This window comes from Macrotis lagotis, chromosome 1 (assembly GCF_037893015.1).
Source record: "Macrotis lagotis isolate mMagLag1 chromosome 1, bilby.v1.9.chrom.fasta, whole genome shotgun sequence".
NCBI classification, from domain to species: Eukaryota; Metazoa; Chordata; class Mammalia; order Peramelemorphia; family Peramelidae; genus Macrotis; species Macrotis lagotis.
Window position 1 is genome coordinate 300,212,881 of NC_133658.1, and position 21,822 is coordinate 300,234,702.

The 21,822-nt window shown below is 33.5% G+C and overlaps 1 protein-coding gene across 1 annotated transcript in view; it reads left to right on the forward strand.

Moving 5' to 3' along the window:
• LOC141494130 (liver carboxylesterase 1-like) overlaps positions 1 to 21,822 on the forward strand; it is a 97,017-nt gene that overhangs the window by 31,185 nt on the left and 44,010 nt on the right. Inside the window, exons 12-17 of the mRNA XM_074195287.1 lie at positions 712 to 792; positions 1,482 to 1,629; positions 3,715 to 3,846; positions 6,124 to 6,196; positions 12,896 to 13,040; positions 14,332 to 14,454. Coding sequence (XP_074051388.1) covers positions 712 to 792; positions 1,482 to 1,629; positions 3,715 to 3,846; positions 6,124 to 6,196; positions 12,896 to 13,040; positions 14,332 to 14,454 — 702 coding nt within the window. The remainder of the gene's footprint in view (positions 1 to 711; positions 793 to 1,481; positions 1,630 to 3,714; positions 3,847 to 6,123; positions 6,197 to 12,895; positions 13,041 to 14,331; positions 14,455 to 21,822) is intronic.

Consider the following 21,822-nt stretch of genomic DNA (forward strand, 5'->3'; position numbering starts at 1 on the left):
ATAAGAGGACCTAAAAATGAACTATCTGTATTACTCGCTATCTATATGACCTTGATCAAGTCATTTCTATTGGACCTTGGTTTTCTTATCTGTAAAATGAGGTCATTCCCCTAGATGATCTAAATTCTGTGATAAATGAACTCATACTCAGTAATAAATAACTATTGTTCATGGTTTAGGATGTTACCTCTCTTAGTGAGACTTGCATTCTAATAAGGGCACACAGGTGACTTAAAGGCATGAAGCTCAGATAAATGGAAGACAAAAGACAAATGGAAGAAATGTTCTCTATTGTTATTCTTAGAAATGGAAGGAAGTAAACAAGCATTTATTAAACTCCTGCTTTGTAACAGGCACCATCCTAAAAACTTTCCAAATATTACCTCATTTGATTTTCACATCTTCAATCTCAGTGTTTCAGGTCCTTCATAGATAAGTCCTTTCAGACAGAAAGCTGGGTACTGCATGCTGCCTGACCCTTTTGAGGTTTAAAATATGTTATCTTCTGTTTCCATGATTTAAAAATTGTTTCTCATGTGACTGCTTTTTATTTTTGCTATAAGCTAAATGAATTCACTGAACTAGCATCAGAGAATTTTGTTCCACAGCCAAAACTGAGAGTTTTTTCTTCTTTGTTTCTCACAGGCTGCTTTAATTCCATATGTTTGTCTTTTCTGAGTGTTTTATGTGCACTTTGGTTCTTTTGTGTAGCTCATGAAGTATCCTCCAATTGAAGACAGAATGGATCAAGAGAAGGCGATATTGCTGGTTTGGATGTCCTATCCACTTCTTGTAAGAGAGCTTGAACAAAGACTATCAGATGTGGGAAGGGACTTAAATGATAGGTTGTTAGGGATAGCAAGGATTTTAAAGCATAGAAGGACTCAAAGAACCTTAAACATTTAATTTGACATCCTTCTTTTATAAACTGGGCAAACCAAGTCCTAGACCAGAGAAATTATTTCCTTTAAGTCATGCAAATATCATATGACTGAACCAAGTTAATGTATATTCCATGGTATCATGATTTTTCCTATTCATAAAAACATTCTCAGAAGAAAGTATTTTAACTTGGTCGAAGAATTAAACTATGATCTCTCCCTATGATAAAGTAAAAGCCTGTGGGAAAATTCATGTAATTGTTTAATGCCATATTGATTAATTTGTTTGTTCTCTCTCTGAAACAGCCCCATGACATATTGTTCATATCTCACTTAGTATATTAAACTTTTGATTATAGTTATGCTTGTTATATCATTCCCCTTTTAAAATGTAAGCCTTGATGAGTGGAGCCCTTCATATTCATTTCTGTATTTTCCAAAGAATCTGATATATATGGACTCAGCACATATTAAAATGCATTACCATTGTTAAAAAGAAATTGGTTGTGATAATGTTATGTGGAGTATAAAATTAATAAACAGAAAAAATGAATAAATAATTAAACATTTTAAATTCCTTACTCAACTTGTTCATTTCAGAAAATACCCCAAAATCTTATTCCTTTGATAACTGAGGAGTATCTTGGCATTACAAATGATACTGTGAAAAAGAAATCTCTATTCATGGAAATGATGGGAGACTTCTTCACTGGGATCTCAGCTGTGATGGTGGCACGATTTCATATGGGTGAGTTATGATGGAAAATGGGGAAGAAGGTAATGACAAAACCAACTATGGCTCTCCCATGTTTTTGCCGAAGATGCTAGGTCTTAAACCTATTTGAGATAGGCATTACTTAAAAGTTGAGTAGACTTTTTTCCATATAAGAAAAAAAGAGTACTGGACTTGGATAGATGAAGATATATCTCCAAATTCTATCTGGGATTTAGGACAATAAATAATTCTCCTCATTTTTTAGTGCTTTTTCCCCTTTTAATGGCTTATTATTTCATATGCCTCCTCCCTAACTAAGGGGCTATACCCAGTCCCTGCTCTGTGCTATCATCTCTAATCTCTACACTCTTACTAGGTGATCCCTTCAGTTTTCATGAATTGAATTATCACCCTATGAAGATGACTCCGAAATTTCTCTTCAGTCCTGTCTCTTTCCTGAGTTTCAATCACTAATTGCCTATTAGACATTTCAAATTGTATTTACCAGAGATTTCTCAAATTACACATGTTTAAAACATAACTTATTCTCTTCTCACTTAGCTCCACTTTTTTCCATTTCTCTTTCAACCTTCCCTATTTCTGTCAAGGATCCTTTATTATATAACTTAAATTTCATCCTCGAATTTTTATTTTCCTTCCCTTTATATAGGGAAACCAGTTAAAAATTTTGTCTCTTCTATTTCCACAACATCTTTGACATCCATCTTCTTTCCACTCACACAACGAATTCAGATCTTCATCACTTCTTAACTGACTGTTGCTAGGATCTTCTAATTGATCTCCCACTCCAAGTCCTTCTCTCCCTTAATTTGTACTCCACAAATTTGCAAAGTAATTTTCCTTCTGTATAGGTCTGACCATTTTACTCACCTAGTCAGTATGCTTAGGTGGTTCCCTGTGCTCCCTAGGAAGAAATATAAATTCTTCTCTTTGTCACTTAAAACCTTTCAAAACCTAGCTCTAATTTACCTTCCTACATTCATTACACACACACACACACACACACACACACATATATATATATGTATATATATTTCCTGCAACTTTACAGTCTAGCTAAACAGTCCTTCTTGGAGTTTCTCACACTCAGAACTTCTCTTCCATCTCTTTTTTCTTTGTACTAATTATAATCCTTGCTGAAAAGAACTCCCTTTTTGTTTCCACCTTTTTTCCTTCCAGGCCCAACTTGAGCACCACTGTTCACATAGTTTTCCCTGATCCTCCAGAGACTAGTGTCTTCCATCCCAAAGTCTCCTCATATTTTACATATATTATGTATATAGTTATGAATGATATGTATGTGTTATTTTTCTCAATTGAATGTAACTCCTTGAATTACAATAAATTATTTATTTAATTTATTTCTTTTTATGCCTAGTGTATGGCACAGTGCTGGTCACTTATCAGCTACTCAGCAATGCTTGTTGATTAAAATAATTGCTAAAGATGAGAGGTTTGTATTGTTATCAAGAAACATTGTTCTTCATAGAATGAGGCCAGTATTCAGCTAGTTACATCATGATGACACCCAGAGCCTAGAATATAGAATGAGCTGTTTTGTTCAAATTATCTTGATGACTAGCGGTTGAGAATGCCACAAAGGAGAATCCTACATCAGATAAGGATATATTGTCCAATATAATAGGTTTTTAGCCAACTTTAAGTTTCTTTGATCAGGGACCCACAGAACATATTGCTTACTGAATTATCATTGGATAGGCATCAATATTAGATTATCTTTATTCAGTGTGGCCCATCACCCTGTATGTCTCCATTGGCACCTTCGTGTCTACTGTGTCTCTAGGATCTAGAGTCATAGCATTATAGAATCATAAGTCAAGAGATAGAAGGGATCTCAGAAACTATTTAGCCCAACCTTTTCATTTCAGGTGAGGTAACCAATGTCCAAGAATGTGAAGTGATTTGGTCATATAGGTAATAAATATTAGAGATGGGAGTTAATTTCACATAAGGTACCAGATCACACACTTTTCACAGATTTCCCACTATCCCCTCTGAACTCTCTTGACCCTTTTAAATATATCCAGATTAAGGGGCTTGAAATATTGAGTTTTCCATTATTTTCTTTCTTTTCAGCTTCAGGTGCACCCACTTACATGTATGAATTTTTACATCGTTCAAGCTTTTGGGGAAACATGAAACCAGAATCTGTGAAGGCAGACCATGGGGATGATATTTTCCCTGTCTTGGGGGCTCCATTTTTAAAAGGTGATGAACCTATGCTGGTTAGAGAAGCCTTATGGGAAAATTGACTACTAACTTCCATGTTGCTTGTTCCAATAACATTATGAGATAAAAAGAATCAAACGAGAGCAAAGATTTGGAGATCTTTTGATAGGATTAAAAGGACTGGATAAATATAAGAGCTACTTATTATTTAGGCTTTATTATTCACAATTTATAGGTAAGAAAACAAGAATGAAGTGATTTGACTCAGGTTAATGACAGATATGGGGCTAGAGCAAAGGTTTTTTAACTCTCAGTCCCCGGTTAAATTGACAGGGCAATCTGTCCTAAACCTTATGTGTCACCAATAAATAAATATCTCTTTTTGCTTAATTCGATCTTGAGGATACATTAAACAGAAGGTAAGATTTGAGAAGAAGGAAAGAAGATGTTTCTGCTCTACTCTTTTTCCTCTGTTTTGGGCACCACATTTTAATAAGGACATTAATGAGCTGGAGATTATCCAGAGGAAAGTACACAGGATGGTACAGGACTATTAGGGGCAGGTTTAACATCAGCACCCTGTTAATTCAAGATCAATTTTGAGGGCAAAATGAGACACTCATATTGCATTGAACTATTAACAAAAGGTGGTACACTTAGTCCTAATGTGGTGAGGTCACATAACAAGTATATAGCAGCATTTAGTTTCTATATATGTAACCCTTTTGCCTCAATAGACTTGGTCATGATGATTCTCAGATCTTCAGCTATCCATAGAGTCATAGGTTTGGACTCCCTATTGGCGAGACTGTTTTATCTCTTAAATATTTGAGAAGTTGCATTAAGGAAGTCATACACCAAAAATATCTTTTTTCTTTTCGTTTTTTAGGTTTTTGTAAGGCAATGGGGTTAAGTGACTTACCCAAGGTCACATAGCTAGGCAATTATTAAGTGTTTGAGGCTGGATTTGAACTCAGATACTCTGACTACAGGGCTAGTGCTCTATCCACTGTGCCATCTAGCTGCTCCCCAATAAGATCTTAACAAAAAGTTTGTTGTGATTTGGGGAAAATTAATCCTTACAGTGCAGAAAAATAGGGAGAACCCTAGTCCTGTCAGCATGACCATACCACATGAAGAATGCTTGAAAGAACTGGCATCATTTAGCCCCTAGTAAAGATATTTGTGGGACTAAATGTCTACCATCAAATATTTGAAAGACTATCCTGTGGAAGAGATACTAGGAATATTTGGACTGAACTAGTCAACATAGATGGTAGTTGCAGTAATTTGGATTTTGATTCCAATATGAAGAAACATTTCCTAATAATAAGATTGTCTAAAAGCATTCTTATTTTGCCTCTGGAGGTAGTGAGCTCCCCATTATTTGTAGTCCTATATTAGAGGTTGGCTGATCACTATGTTTGTGGATATTCTTGAGAAGATACCTGTTTATGATGAAGTGGAATAAAAGCAGAGATGTTCTGATCTTAAATTCATTTCTATTGGTTTATTTCCATGGGTTTTCAAGAAGGCTTAACTCCAAGGGCTTAATCACAGGTCATTTACTCTGATTTGGAAGGTGCTTGGAGAGAGAAGAGAATCAATGTTGATGTCATACATGGACAAGTCTCCATAATTCTAGGTGAACATGTCCAGTAGCCTTTTTAAGGTTAATGAAATTGCCATGATATTGTAACTAATCCATTTTAAAGCTTTGGCCCCCTATAATTTCCTCCAGTTTAATTTTGTCTATATGTCACCATTGGACTTCTGGCAGTTAGGTATTCCCTACTCTGAGAGAAAAATCTAAGTCTAGTCTTCCTTTACCTTTGCCTTTTAAGGGTCAATACTAGCAATGGCTTTCAGATTTTAGGTTTTAAACTGGCAATATTAAAATTATGGATTTGTAGTCAGGGACTGAGGGTTCAAATTCTAGCAGTACTCCTTATTATGACTTGGACAAGTCATTTAATTCCTCTGGTACCCAATTCTTTTATCTAAAAAATGAAGGAATTGGACTAGATAGAGCTCCTTACAGCTCTAAAAAAAGTTCCCAAGTAATACCCATCTGTTTTATCTTCTTCACTCACTCTATCAGTTCTAAAAATTAATACTTAGAAAGGTAGGTTTATAGAAAATTTCAAGGCATTGCCTTGATATATCAGGATGGAACATCATGTAAAGTAGAAGATCAAGGATAACCATAATGGTAAGAGGAAATTCAAGTGAAAGGATAGAGGGGTATGAATTAAAGACAAATATTGCTTCTAACTATATTCATCCCATACTAATATCTTTGATATTCACCTTCAGAGGGTGCTTCAGAAGACGAGAAGCAACTTAGCAGGACAATGATGAAATACTGGGCCAACTTTGCTCGAAATGGGTGAGATATTTTAACAAAGGAAGGGGAGAGTTTAGTACCTAAATATTAGATTATGTGTTTCAGAATTTTTAATGATTATCCTATTTTTTCTTAAGATTGTAGATTTCTTAAGATCATGATAAAGTCCACCTAGTTCAACCTCTTCATTTTTCTTTTCAATTTGATTTATTTGAATTAGCAAATATTCCTTCCTCCTCCCATGGAAAACAAAAATCTTTGTAAGACATATGAATGGTCAAACAAAACAAAACATTATTTGTTTTATCAATCAAGAGAAAGAGATGTATAATGTTATCTATCTATCCATCTATCTCTATTTTTTTCTATTATATATATAACATATAGCTGTTTATATACAAATGTATGTATATTTGGAAACATATACGTATATTATTACATGTATGTGCATCTGGACAAATATTTGCTCTCAGATATGTCCTGACAGACAGAGCTGTCAGGAATTAGGTATTTTTTCATCATAAATTCCCTTGAATTGGTCATTATATTGATCAAAGATCTCCAATATTTCAAAGTTATATGTCTTTATAATATTGTTACTGTATAAATTGTTCTCCTGGTTCTATTTACCTTATTCTTGAACATTTCTTATAAGTGGCCACACATTTCTCTAAAAATTTATTGGAGCATGATAGCATTTAATCATATTCAAATACCATAATTTATTTCCTAATTAATGGTCACCTCTCACTTTCCCATTCTTTCCTACAGTAAAAAGAACTACTATAAACATTTTGTACTTATGAATCTTTTTCCTATTTGTTTGATTTGTAGTAGCGTATTGTGTGCACAGTTTAAAATTTCTTGTGTATAATTCGAGTTGCATTTTCAAATGACTTAACCAGTTCACAATTCAACCAGTAGTGCATTAATGTAATTGCTTTTCCAAAACTCTCTCGACCTTCATTTTTTTCTTTTGTCAACTTAAACATTTGCATGAAGTGAAACCTCTCTAATTATTCATGAATTAGAATATTTTCTTTTCATCTGAAAATTGATAACTTGGATTTCTATCTCTGAAAATGTCTTGTTCAAAACCTTTGACCATTTATGATTTCAGGGAAATGGTAATAATTCTTATAAGATAAAATCGGTTCCTTATATATTTTTAAATGACACCTTTATCCAAGATTCTTTCTTCAAATATCTTCTTGACTCAATTACTTGCTTCTTTTCTAATTTCAACTGTATTGGTTTTGTCTGTGAAAAAACTTTAAAAGTTTTAAGTAACCAAAATTGTTCATTTTACTCCAGTGAGTCTCTCTAAGTCCTTGATTGGTCAGGAAATTTTCGACTATCCATAGATTTTTCTTGCAATTTATTTATGATGTCACTCTTGATATTTAAGTTATATTCCAATTTGGAGCATACCCTGGTCTACAGTGAGATCATTCTCCACCTAATTTCTGTCAGAATGTTTTCAATTTTCTCTGTAATTTTTGTTCAAGAGTAAGTTCTTTCTCAAATAGCTAGGACTTCTGAGTTTATCAAACACTAGACTACTGTGTTTTCTTGCACTGTTTATTGAGTAATTGATTTAAACTAGCTGGCATTATGGCTAGAGTGTCAGGTCTACAATCAGGAAGATTCATCTTTCTTGAACTGAAATTTGACTTCAGGTACTTAGTACCCATGGCAAGTCACTTAACTCTGCTTCACTTACCTCACCTGCAAAATGAGCTAGAGAGGGAAATGGAAAACCATTCCAGTACATTTACCAAGAAAACCTCAGAAGGGGTAATGAAGAATCAGACATAATTAAAAATGACTGAACAATAACAATAACAAAACATTGTGTAATTAATCTGCTCTACTTATCAGGATCTGTTTCTTAGCTCATTCTAATTTGTTTTGGTGATTACTGCTTTTTAGTAGAGTTTGAGCTCTTATAATGCTACATCTCCTTCCTTCCCATATTTTTACTATTTTCTCTGAGATGTTTTACTTTTGTGTGGGGGGAGGTGCAAGGCAATGGGATTAACTGACTTGCCCAAGTTCACAATTATTAAGTGTCTGAGGCCAGATTTGAACATAGTTCCTCCTGACTCCAGGGTTAGTGTTCTATTCACTGAGACACAAACTACCTTTTTTAACAATTTCTTTCTAAAGTTATATTCAAGTTCTTAAATTATTAATTTTGGGGGGGTTAGACTTGTATAGGTATAGTATCGTTTAGGTATGTTATGCTCTTCTGCTATTTATTACTATTTTACTATTTAGTTCTACCTATAATTTATTTAATTTTTCCTGTAATTATGCATATGCTATGACATTTGGAAGATATATTTAACATTGATATAAATTCATTGTCTTTGATACCTTTCAATAAAACATAATTTATCTATATGTTTTGATTAAATGTTTTTTATTACTTTATCAGAGATCATACTTGCCACCCTTGCCTTTATTTTTACTGAAGTTAAAGCATAATAGATCTTGATCCATCCCCTTATTTTAACTGAATGCATATTCTTTCAAATATATTTTTGTAAGCAATATAGTATTTGAATTTGCTTTCTAATTTTCTTCCATTTGCTTTAGTAGAAATATATTCCATTCAATCCTTTCTACTTTATTTGTGACTTTACCCAATTCACATTTCTGATTATGATTCATTTTGAATATTTTATCAATTTATTTATATGATATGCAATTAAATTTATTTGATATATTATACATAATATATTTATTATTAATATTCCCTCTTATTGTTTTTCTTCTCTTTATGAAGAGGTTGGCAAAGTGGTCATTACTGATGCTCTAGGAGAGATGCAATCTGCTTCTGTTCCCCTGCTCCTCTTCTCTTCCCCCCCCTCAGAGGCTAATCACAGGTTTTTCTTTTTTTACCTTTCCTTTTAAACCCCACTTCAAGATCTCCTTTTGATGATAGTTAGCTTTGTTTAAGACTAATTCCTCCTTTCATTTACCCTTCCTTTCCCCTCCCCGCCATTCTTTTCCCCCATTTCTATTTTCTATGTTGAGCAAAATATATTTCTACAGTTACTACATATTTTCTTCCCTCCTTTGAAAAGTCCAGGTGAAAGTAAGTTTCAAGTATTGGCCATTTTTAACACTCATTCCTACTTATCAATTTCTACTTGTGCACCAAAATTATATGCAATATCTTTTTCTATCTTTCCTTTATTTTCCCTTTCTAGTCTATAAAATTTAGCAAAACATTCCAGCAAACTCTGTCATCCCTAATGATGTTAGGATTCTGATGGGACACAAGTTTCTTCTTCCCATATTAGAATGTCAACAATGTATCCTTGTTTTAATCAATAGTATTGCTCTCTGCTTTTTGTGTTTCTCCTCTCTCCTCTATTTGAATTTTTGTTCTGATCTTTTAATGAAGAATATTTGGAAGTTGTCTAATTAAAGGTCTGTTTTTATTTTATAGGCTTATATTTATCTTTTCTGTATAAATTTTTTTCTTGAGTGTAATCCTATACATTTTTATGTCCTTGGTTCTTGAATTCTTTCTTTCTGGTTGATTGCTGTATTTATTCTTTGAGCTGGAACATCTGGATTTGGGCTATAATGTTCTTATTATAGGCTTTTTTTTGCAAAAAAAGATAATTGAGAGATTCTTTCTATTCTCACTTTGCCTTCTGGTTCAAGGAGAGCTAGACATTTTTCATTCACAATTTCTTGAAATGTGAAGTCTAACATTTAAAAATTTTTTTCATGTTTTTCAGATAGCTCAGTTATACTTAAATTATAGCTTTTGTTTCAATCTGTCTTCCAAGTCAACTATTTTTGCTATGAGAAGTCATATTTTTCTTCTTTTATAGACTTTTGACATTAAAAATTTCTTATTGTTTCAATTTCTATTTGATTTATGCTAGTTTTCAGGGAATGTATTGCTTGGATAAGGTTTCATACTAGTTGTGCAAACTATAAATTTTCTTTTTAATTTTTTTCATGGTTCTCATTTATTTTTGTTTTTTCTCTGTAACTCTAATTTTTATCTTTAAAATCATTTTAAGACATGTATCTTTTGGGGCAGGTAGGTGGCACAGTCGCTAGAGCACTGGCCCTGGAATCCGGAGGACCTGAGTTCAAATATGGCCTCAGACACTTAACCTAACTGTGTGGGCTTGGGAAGCCACTTAACCCTGTTTGCCTTGCAAAAACCTAAAAGAAATCATTTTAACTTGCAATATATATATATATGCATATATATATATATATATACATTATTTACCATTAAAAAATTTTTAAGTTCCAAATTCTTTCCTTTCTATCTGTCTCTTCCCCACATATTGAGAAGAGAAACATTATTATATCAATTATACATGTGAAGTCATGTAGAACATATTTCTATATTAGGTTTATTGCAAAGAAATGAAATGAATAAGTATGTTTCAATCTACTACAAAAATGACTATTATAAACAATTTGTAGATATAACTTCTTTTCCTTTGATATTTTTTGGGATAAAGATGTAGTAGTGGTATCACTGAGTTAAAGGATATGAACACTTTTATAATATATTGGGCATAGTTCCAAATTCTTCTTTTGAATATTTTAAATTAAAAACTCTCTTATTTCATTTATTTTTTTTTGTTATATTTTGAAGTCATTTTCTATTATGTTATTATGTTAAATTTTGATGGTGAGATTCTTCTATCCTACTTCTGACTTTGGACTTTATGTTATATCCATGATTTACATAAATATAGAGGAATGCTTAGGTAATACTAGTATCCTTTTGCTGCTTTCTCAAATTACTGAGTGTTGTGACATCTTAGAAACAGCTGAGACTGAAAACTACATTTTAGTGTTCTCAAATGGGATAATCTGGGGAAAATTCTGAACATGGTTTCCTTCTTGGTCTGAATGCAATAAGTTGGGTTTCTGTTTGAGAATCAAAACTTTGGACTGGTCTCTCTCTGGTTGCAGTTTTAGTAGACTGCCTCTGGACTAAGCAAAAAATAGTTCTGCTGGTTCAGAGGACAAAATTGTAGGCTTACTTTTGGCCTAGTATACTTTTCCCAGTCATTCCCCTTTTCAGACTAGGATAAGTGTTGTTACTGATAATCCTTTTCTCTCTGGGGGAGTCAGGACCACTTAACTACTGCTCAGTAGACAGATTAGGATCAATGATCATTCTTTTCCCTGGAACATTAGTCAATGATGCAGCTCCGTTTCTCAGCGTGCCCTCAATCTTTGCAGCTCGGTTTCTCAGCCTGCCCTGGATCTTTGCAATAGAATTGGTTAATGAATTTTAGAGCTCTTGTTCCTTCTACCCAAGTAGATAAGGGATAGCTTCTTGGCATACTGCAGTCTGACCTTCATTTAGTCCTAACCTGGCTAACTCCATGCAATGTGTTCCTGCCTATACAAAGTTCCCAAACTTTTGTTTGTTCTGTATGAAGACTTGCATTTCCAAGGAGGAGTTTTATTTTGTATGTTTTATAGATCTTTGTAGAAGAGTTGCGGGGAAACCTTGGCTATATTTCCATAACTCCACTATCTTTATTGGTCGTACTTCACAGTATTTTAAAAAATAAGGACCATGGAGATTTAGAGGGTTAAAGAACTGTCCAGTTCTTTCCACCATGGCATTGTGGTTTAATCATCTTCTCCTACTGATGTGTCTGCTTCTCTTGTATCTTTTGTTGCTTCTTTTCCTTTTGTTTGCTCTGCTTCTGATGTTGCTGTTCTTTCTTCTGATTTTCTTTATCCTTTTTCAATATCTAATACTCATATTTCTTCTACTATTTGTTTTTCTTTCATCTGTTTATCCTGCACATTCTGCTTCTTCTTGTGCTTTGACATTTGGTTTTTCTACTTCTGTTTCTTTATTCTCTTCTTAATGCTCTTCTCTTTTCTCTTCCTTTTTATTCTCCCTCATTTTCTTTTTTTTGTTCCTCCTTTTCTTCTTTTTATCCATCCTTTTCTTTTTATCTCTCCTTTATCATTTCATCTTTCTATTTTATTTCTCTTGAGTTACTATTGAGGAAGAGGAATAGTTTAGAAAAAGATAATGATGTACTGGTCTAAATTTGCATTTATTAAGATAAAAGATATAACAGCCACATGCACAAAAATAGGGATTGAAATATTTACTTTAACTTCAATTTAATTCTTTCTAGAAGTAAAATGTTAATTTTACTTCTAGAAAGAATTAAATTGAAGTTAAAGTAAAAGTTAAAGTTAAAAGTTAAAGTAAAGCCTGTATTTTTTTCAAATACTTCCCCATCTATTTGCTACAGATTTTCCCATAACAAAGGAAGAAGGAAAAAGGATCAGTAAAACTGAGCAATGAAAAAAATCTAATAAACATGAAATATTCTGCACACAGTTCATTTTCACCTCTGTAAAGGATCAGGGGTTGGTATCTCTTCATGATTCTTCTTTGGGGCTAATCTATTCTTTATAATTTTCACAAAATTCAATTTTTAAAATGTTTTTACATTTGTTCTTTGTCTTTACATTGTTGGAGTAACCATGTTTTTCTTTCTTGACTTTGGTTGCTGTACTTTGCTATATTGTATGTCAGTCTTTTCATGCTTCTCTGTTTTTATCATGCTCATTTCTGATAGTACAGCAATATGCCGTTGTACTCAGGTTCCATAATTTGACCATTTCCCAATTGATAGAAATCTAATTAATTTCTATTTTTTGCTAGTATTTCTATAAATATGAAATTAATTCTAGCAATTTAATTTCTAGGGATCCTAATGGGGAAGGTTTGCTGAAGTGGCCAGCTTATGACCAGAACAAACAGCACTTAGAATTTGATATAAATCTTGCTATTGGAAAGAAATTGAAGGACAAGAGGTTGGAGTTTTGGTCAAAGATTCAAAGTCAAAATATAGTATCTTCTGCTGTCCTTCAGTGCTCATTTTACACCCTGGATTCCATTTCTCTATTTCTGATTTTGTTGTCCTTAATCATTTCCTAGAAAAAAATGCCTTGCACTGAATTTTAAAATTCCTTTGCTTTCCCCCCATATTTGGTAAAATTTCTTTTAGCTAAAATATTCTCTTACCTCCCCCTCCCCCCAAATTTTGGTCCTAAACTTTAACCTCTAATTTGTCTCTTTATATTTTAAATAACTTTTTTTCAGAGAAATAAAGAATGAAATTCTATTGATATTTTCCTTTTATTTCAAAATACAGAAATATATGCAACATGGATTAATATTACTTATTGAGGTCAAGTTTTTTGTTAAAGACATTTTTTTTCTCTTCCACCAAGGACCTATTGAGGACAGGGCCTGCCAAACAGGAAGCTCAATTTCTATTCTTGTGTACCCTTTACCCAAGGGTTTAATGGAGTAGAAGAAGGAATTGATCTTGGGGCCAGTAATTTCTCAGTACCTTGACCCTTTGTCCAAAAGCCTATTGTTAAAAAGATCACTCCTTGTTTAGAGAGAGGTTGCTTTAAGGATCTTGGCTACAACTTGCAATAAATAAGTATATATATGAGGCTTTAGCCAAATAACTGATCTGAATCTATGTGTAATATTTAGGGAACTTCAAAATATAAGTTATTAATGAAAACTAACAATAATAAAAATCATAGAGTAGGACTTAGAAATCAGAATCAAAATTTGATCATTAATACATTATACCATCCGGATCTTATTTTTAGGATGGATATTTACAGTTCTCTGCATTTTTTGCTACGTACTAACACTCTTAATTCCCCATTTTGAAGAATGAATAGATGGAGTACAAAACATTAATGAACAATTCCAGGTTTAGTGTGAAACAAAATCAAGCTGAAGGTAATTACAGAAACATTAGGAAAAATTGTTTTAAAAACAGCTCTTAGCAAACAATCAAGGTGATGTGAAATTAAAGAAATTAAAAACATTACAATTTTTCTCAGTTTTTCAAGAGATAATCAACTGATGACTCTATTCTGACATTTTATCAAAAATAACATGACTTTTCATGTGTAGTTCTCACTACTAAAATATATATCAGAAGAATTCTGCAAGGATTTAATGACTATCTCTGCCACTGTTCCCATTGTAAATACTCTCTCCTTAGTTCTATTCCATCACACATTTTTCCTGGATGTGGTGTCATTACAACTGCTCTTTTGCTTGTTTTTCAAGTTTTAGAAGAAATTCAAAATTCATAATATTTTTCTTGTAGGATGTGAATCAAATTAACACCATCCTTTTGGACACAACCCCACCTCCCACTTCTTCAAAGTACAAGCCTCAAGAGTCTGACTTAGCTTGTAGGCTTCCCTTTTGTGTGAATCAATATCTGCTGGTATTTGAGGCTCCATGTCCATATGGGGAGTTAATAACATGGGATTCTCATTGGAAGAACCATCAATCCAGATGTCTGTGAAAACTGTTACTCAGTGATTGGCCATCCTCAATCCAAACAGACATACATTCCACCACACATCGAGTGTGTCCAGGGTTAGAAATTATTTGATTTTGAGATTTATTTTATTTACTAGTCTTACTCTGACCCAATGACATATCTCAGTATTTTTCTCTCAAGAATTTGAATCAGTGCCCATCAATTGAGGAATGGCTAAAATTATGGTATGTGAATACTGTGGAATATTACTGTTCTATAAGAAATTATAAATGGTCAGACTCTAGAGAAGCATAGAATGATTTACAAGATCTGATGCTGAGGGAAGGGAGCAGAACCAAGAGTACACATTTACAACATTTTTGGAAGCAGCTCCTCTCAGCAGTTCAGAAAGCTAAAGCAACTGTATTCAACCAGTTATGGACAATGTTATCCCCATCTAGAGTAATAAACACAAAATAAAACAAAATAACTCTTCAGAATCTAATGAACACTATAAAAATTATTTCTTATATATCTTGTTCCCTTAATCCTAATTCCTTATACTGAAATGACTAATCTGTTAACGTGTTTATCAAAAATATGTATGTACTATGCAAACCTGACTGTTTGCCTCTGAGGGAACAGGGGTGGAAGGGAAGATGGAAGGGACTTTTGTCATTTAAAATGTATATGTATGAAAAAAAATAAAGATGCTACTCAAAAAAAAAGAAGGGATAATTCTACAAAACTAAAGGTAAGTGAGCTTTGCTTCATTTCTTAGTATGAAGCTAACATGAACCCAGTGTTCAGTCTTTGGCTGGGATTGGAATCTTCCTGGCTGACTTGCTATCCAGCTGTGGAACCTCTGGTGATGTCAAGCTGTCACAACCTGTATTGCACTGTGGGTAAAAGCCTCCTGCTGGCTTTCCCTACTCTCTCACCTCCTAGACTTTACTTCTCTTTCCCCTCCAAAGAGACAGAGAAGATCCTCCATGATGTCTACAGTTAAAAAGTTCTTTAAATCTTCTCTTTTGCTTCGTGGTATCTGTAGTTTGAATGTCAGAGTAGAGGCTTCATTTATCTTTGGTAGGGAAAAACTCTGGGAACATATTAGCTTTACACAGTCATCCTGGATCCACCCCAGAAGTTTAGTAAAGTCTATCAGTACTTCCTTTTAGATAATTACCAACAGTCTCCATAATGATCCCATCTAGAGTATTCTTAAGTAAAGCTCACTTACCTATAGTCTTGTAGAATTTTCCCTTCTTCATTTTTTTGAGAAGCAGCTTTATTTTTTCATACATTTGCATATGTTTATTTTTAGATTAAAAAAAATCACTCACAGGGGAACTATCAAAACAGTCTATTAATTGGACCTAAATGCAAAATCTAATTGAAGGGGGGTGGCTAGGTGGGGTAGTGGATAAAACACCAGCCTTGGAGTTAGGAGTACCTGGGTTCAAATTCGGTATCAGACACTTAATAATTACCTTGCTGTATGGCCTTGGGCAAGCCACTTAACCCCATTTGCCTTGGAAAAAAAAGCTAAAAAAAATCTAATTGAAGAACTTTAAAAAAAATTTAAAAAACAAAGAAGAGAGGAAGGAGAAAAATGAATAAAGAAATGAGAGTCATGGAGAAAAATTATGAAAAATGCCTAAAGACATCAAGTCCCCAGGGAGGATAAGTGGGGCAGTGGATGGAGCACTGGCCCTGGAGTCAGGAGTACCTGAATTCAAATCTGACCTCAGACACTTAATAATTACCTAGCTGTGTGGCTGTAGGCAAACCACTTAACCCCATTGCTTTGCAAAAAACAAAAACCAAAACAACAATGGCAAAAAAAAAAGAAATCATGTCAGTTAAAAATTAAAATAACCAACTGACAAAGGAAACACAAAAGCTAATTGAAGAAAATAAAGCCCTAAAATTTAGAATTGAACAAATAGAAAACAACGAATCTACAAGACTACAAGATTCCATCAAACAAAATAAAAACAGTGAAAAGAATTGAAGAAAAGTGCTTTTTAGGGAAATAAATGACCTGGAAAATAGATCCAGTGGAGACAATATACAAATCATAAGACTGCCAGAAAGCCTAGATCAAAAACATAACCTGGAAACCATGCAGGAAATTAGAGAATTATCCAAATCTGATATAACCACTGAAAAAAGTCCACAGAACACCTCCAAAAAGAGATCCCAGGATAAAAACTCCAAGGGCTGTTATAGCCAAATTCCAGAGCTCTCAAATAAAGGAGAGAATATTGGGAAGGAAAAAGAAAACAATTCAAATATAAAGGAAACAAAATCAGAGTCATGTAAAACCCATCAGCTTCAACACTGAAGGATTGGAAAACTTGGAATAACATATATTAGAGAGCAAAGGACCTTAGATTACAGCCCAGAATATTCTACCCTGCAAAATTCAGCATATACTTCAGGGAAAAAAGATGGATGTTCAAAAAAATAGAAGACTTCCAGAATTTCCTGACATAAAGACCAGAGGTGAGCATAGAATTCAAAAGCTAAATGTAGGATTCAAGAATTGCATTAAAAAGGTAACTGAAAAAGGGAAGGAAAAAACCAAAATAAAACAAAACAACTGTTACTCAAGACCATGATATTGTATACAACCCTAGAAGATATAACACTTCTAATTCTTGAGAACTTTACTCCTCCTAGGATAATTAAAGGCTTGAATTTAATGGAAGAGATTGGATTTACAGGATATGAGTACAGTTAGGTCTTATCTCTCTATTGAAGAGGTGCAAGATGACATCACTATGTTTAAGATAAAAAGCCCTGATGAAAAGCTGGGATGTTAACCTTAAGTTTAACTGTTTCATTATCCTTTTACCTACTTTAATTCTGCTATGCTGACAAAGCTTAGCACCTTGTACAATGAGGGCATCAGAAACTGACTTTCTAAGTCAGTGTCTCTGTAACTTATAATCATTTGCAAGCTTCTAAAGTGAGACCTTCAGAGCTCCCAGTACTTAGAGACCTTTTAAGATTCTCACAGTTAATTAGATCAGGGTTTGATCTAACTCACCCTTACCTGACAAGGGCTTAAGTACACTGGGTAGGGAAGGGGGGGTAAAGTATGAGAGAAAATAGGCCATGTTTTACTTAACTAGGGGTTAAATACCCTGGGAATATGTATGTTTGTGTGTGTGTATGTTTGTGTGTGTTTCTGTGTGTGTGTTTGTGTGTGTGTGTGTGTGTGTGTGTGTGTGTGTGTGTGTAGGGGTAAAATGTGAGAAAAAAGTAAACTGAACTTCTCTTGACAAGAGATAAAATACCCTTGATGGAGGTGGGAGTGGGTGAAAGTAAGAGCGAAAATAGGCATTGGTTCACTTAACAAGAGATTAAATACTGCCTGTGTGTGTGTGTGTGGGTGTGTAAAGTGTGAGAGAAAAATAGACCTAGAGTGGGGAGAGGCACAAATAGTTCAAGAAATGATTTGGCTTTGGATGATACTTTGGCTCATGAAGAAGACTGAATACTTGCAGGGTACTTGCAAAGAGGGTAAGGTAGAAAAAAGAGTATTATTATAATTTGATGTAATTTGAGACAATGATGTTTATCAAGCAATCGAGCAAGCACTCTGTGATGATACTTTGATAACAATGTGAGTTTATCAAGCAGTCAAATAATCAAACTGTGATCAATGGTATCTTATCAATAGTACTAGAGCAATAAATAACAGTACGTGAAGAGGCATAAAGATTTATAATTTTAGAGGGAAAGAAGGGAGAGTATGAACTGAGTAAATTCTATTCAGTAGATTTGACCCAGGGAGGGAATAAGATACATTCCCACTTCAGTTTAAAAATTTATACTAATCTACAGGGAAGGGGCAACAGGGAAAGGGAAAGATAAAGGAAGAAGGGACTGAAAAAAGGGAAGGCAAAGGTAAAAGTGAAAGCAAACTGAAAGTTAAATTTTAAAAGAAAAGTCAAAGGGGAAAGGGAGCAAAATTTTGGTGAGGAAGAATCAGAGGAAAGAGAAAAACATAAATGGAGAAAGATAGCATGGAGGGAAATAAAGAATTAGTAATCATAATTATAAATGTGAATGGGATCAAATGTCCCAGAAAATGGAAGTGGATGGCAGAAGCACATTTAAAGCACAGACATACAGAGAGGGTAAAGGTAAACGTTGAAATAAAATATATTTTGCCTCAGCTGAAGTAAAAAAATATCAGGGGTAGTAATCCTGATCTCATATGCAGTTAAAGCAAAAACCATCTTATTAAAAGGGATAAGAAAGGAATCTATAGCTTCTTAAAAGGTACCATGGTTTCACTGTACCACCTAGCTGTCTCCATATGGGGTTTTCTTGCCAAAGTTATTAAAGTGATTTTCCCCTTTCTTTCTCTGGCTCATTTTACAGATGAGGAAACTGAAGAAAAACAGGGTAAAATGTCTTGCTTATTGTTACACAGCTAGTATGTGTCTGAGGTCGCATGTTAACTCAGGTTATGACGTGAAGTTTAAACTTTTTATAAATTTTTTCATGTTTTTCTCCTAGCTCAGTTATTCTTAAATTATCTCTTTTGTTTCAATCTGTCTTCCAGGTCAACTGTTTTTGCTATGAGAAGTCATATTTTTCTACTTTTATAGACTTTTGAAATCAAAAACCATTCTTATTGTTTCAATTTCTATTGAATTTATTCTAGTTTTCATGGAATGTATTGCTGGGATAAGGTTTCATACTAGTTGTGCAAACTATAAATTTTGTTTTTTATTTTTTCATGGTTCTCATTTATTTTCCTTTTTTCTCTACAACTCTAATTTTGTCTTTAAAATCATTTTAAAACTTGTATCCTTTGGGGCAGCTAGGTGGCACTGTGGCTAGAGCACTGGCCATGGAGTCAGGAGGTCCTGAGTTCAAATATGACCTCAGACACTTAATAATTACCAAGCTCTGTGGCCTTGGGGAAGCCACTTAACCCCGTTGGCCTTGCAAAAACCTAAAAAAATAATTTTAACTTGTAAATATATATATATATATACTTGTATATATATATATATATATGTATATATATATATATATACTTTAACAGTAAAAATTTTTGAAATCCTGAAATCCAAATTCTCTCCTTTCCTTCTGTTTCTTCCCCACATATTGGGAAGACAAACGTTATGATATCAATTATACATGTGAAGTCATGTAGAACATATTTCTATGTTAGGTTTATTGCAAAGAAATGAAATGAATAAGTGTGTTTCAATCTACTACAAAAATGACTACTATAAACATTTTGTAGATATAACTTCTTTTCCATTGATCTTTTTTGGGATAAAGACCTAGTAGTAGTAGTATCACTGAGTTAAAGGATATGAACACTTTTATAATACTTTGGGCATAGTTCCAAATTGTTCTTTTGAACCTTTTAATTAAAAAAAAACTCTTATTCATTTTTTTTGTTATATTTTGAATTCATTTTCTTCCTCTTGGCTTGTTTCATGAAGGATTATGTTATTATATTAAATTGGGATGGTGACATTCTTTTATCCTACTTTTGACTTTGGACTTTATGTTATGTCCAGGATTTACATAAATATAGAGGAATGAGTAGGTAATACTAGTGTCCTTTCGCTACTTTCTCAAATTATTGAGTGTTGTGGCATCTTAGAAACACCTCAGACTGAGAACTACATTTTAGTATTCTCAAATGAGGTAATCTAGGGAAAATTCTGAACATCCTTCCTTCTTGGTCTGAATAGAGTAAGTTCCTGTCTTGGGGTTCTGTTTGAGAATCAAAACTTTGGACTGGTCTCTGGTTGCAGTTTTAGTAGACTGCCTCTGGACTAAGACAAAGATAGTTCCGTTGGTTCAGAGGACAAAATTGTAGGCTTACTTTTGGCCTAGTATACCATTCCTAGTTATTCCCCTTTAAGTTTCAGACTAGGCTAAGTGTTGTTGCTGATAACCCTTTCCTCTCTGGGGGGTCAGGACCACATAACTACTGCTCAGTAGATAGATTAGGTTCAGTGATCATTCTTTTCCCTGAAATATTAGTCAATGATGCATCTCCGTTTCTCAGCCTGCCCTGAATCTTTGACATAGAATTGGATAATGAATTTTAGAGCCCCTGTTCCTTCTACCCAAGTAGATAAGGGATCTCATCTTGGCATACTGCAGTCTGACCTTCATTTAGTCCTAACCTGGCTAACTCCATGCAATGTGTTCCTGCCTACACAAAGTTCCCAAACTTTTGTTTGCTCTGTATGAAGTCTTGTATTTCCAAGGAGGAGTTTTATTTTGTATGTTTTATAGATCTTTGTAGAAGAGTTGCGGGGAAACCTTGCCTATCTTTCCATAAGTCCAGTATCTTTACTGCTCGTACTTCAAAGTATCTTAAAAATGAGGACCACCAAGATTTAGAGGGTTAAAGAACTGTCCAGTTCTTTCCATCATGGCATGGTGCTTTCATCATCTTCTCCTACCGATCTGTCTACTTCTTTTCTTGTATATTTTGTTGCTTCTTTTCCTTTTGTTTGCTCTGCTTCTGGTGTTGCTGTTCTTTCATTTGATTTTCTTTATCCTTTTTCAATGTCTAATACTTATGTTTCTTCTACTATTTGTTTTTATTTCATCTGCTTATCCTGCACATTCTGCTTCTTCTTGTTCTTTGACATTTGTTTTTTCTACTTGTTTCTTTATTCTCTTTCTACTGCTCTTCTCTTTTTCTTTCTTTTTATTCTCCCTAATTTTCTTTTTTTCCTTCTTTTTCTTCTTTTTATCCATCCTCTTCTTTTTAATCTATCCTTTATCATTTCAGTTTTCTATTTGCTTTTTCTTGAGTTACTTCTGAGGAAGGGGAATAGTTTAGAAAAAGATAATGATATACTGGTCTAATTTTGCATTGATCAAGATGAAAGATATAACAGCCACATTTACCTAAACGGGGATTGAAATATTTATTCAATTTAATTTTTTCTATAAGTAAAATTAAAATTTTTCTTTAATAATGCCTGGACTTTTTTCAAATACTTCACCATCTATCTCCTAGAGATTTTCCCTAGTAATCTACATATATATGTATGTGTGTATATATACATTTATATATATATATATATATATATATATATATGTAGGTATATAAAATAAGAAAGGAAGAAGAAAAAAGGATCAGTAAAAGTGATCAATTGAAAAAAAAATAAGAAAACATGAAATATTCTGCACATAGTTCATTTTCACCTCTGTCAAGGATCAGGAATTGATATCTCTTCATGATTCTTCTTTGGGGCTAATTTGTTCTTTATAATTTTCAGAAAATTCAATTTTTAAAAATTTTTTACTTTTGTTCTTTGTCTT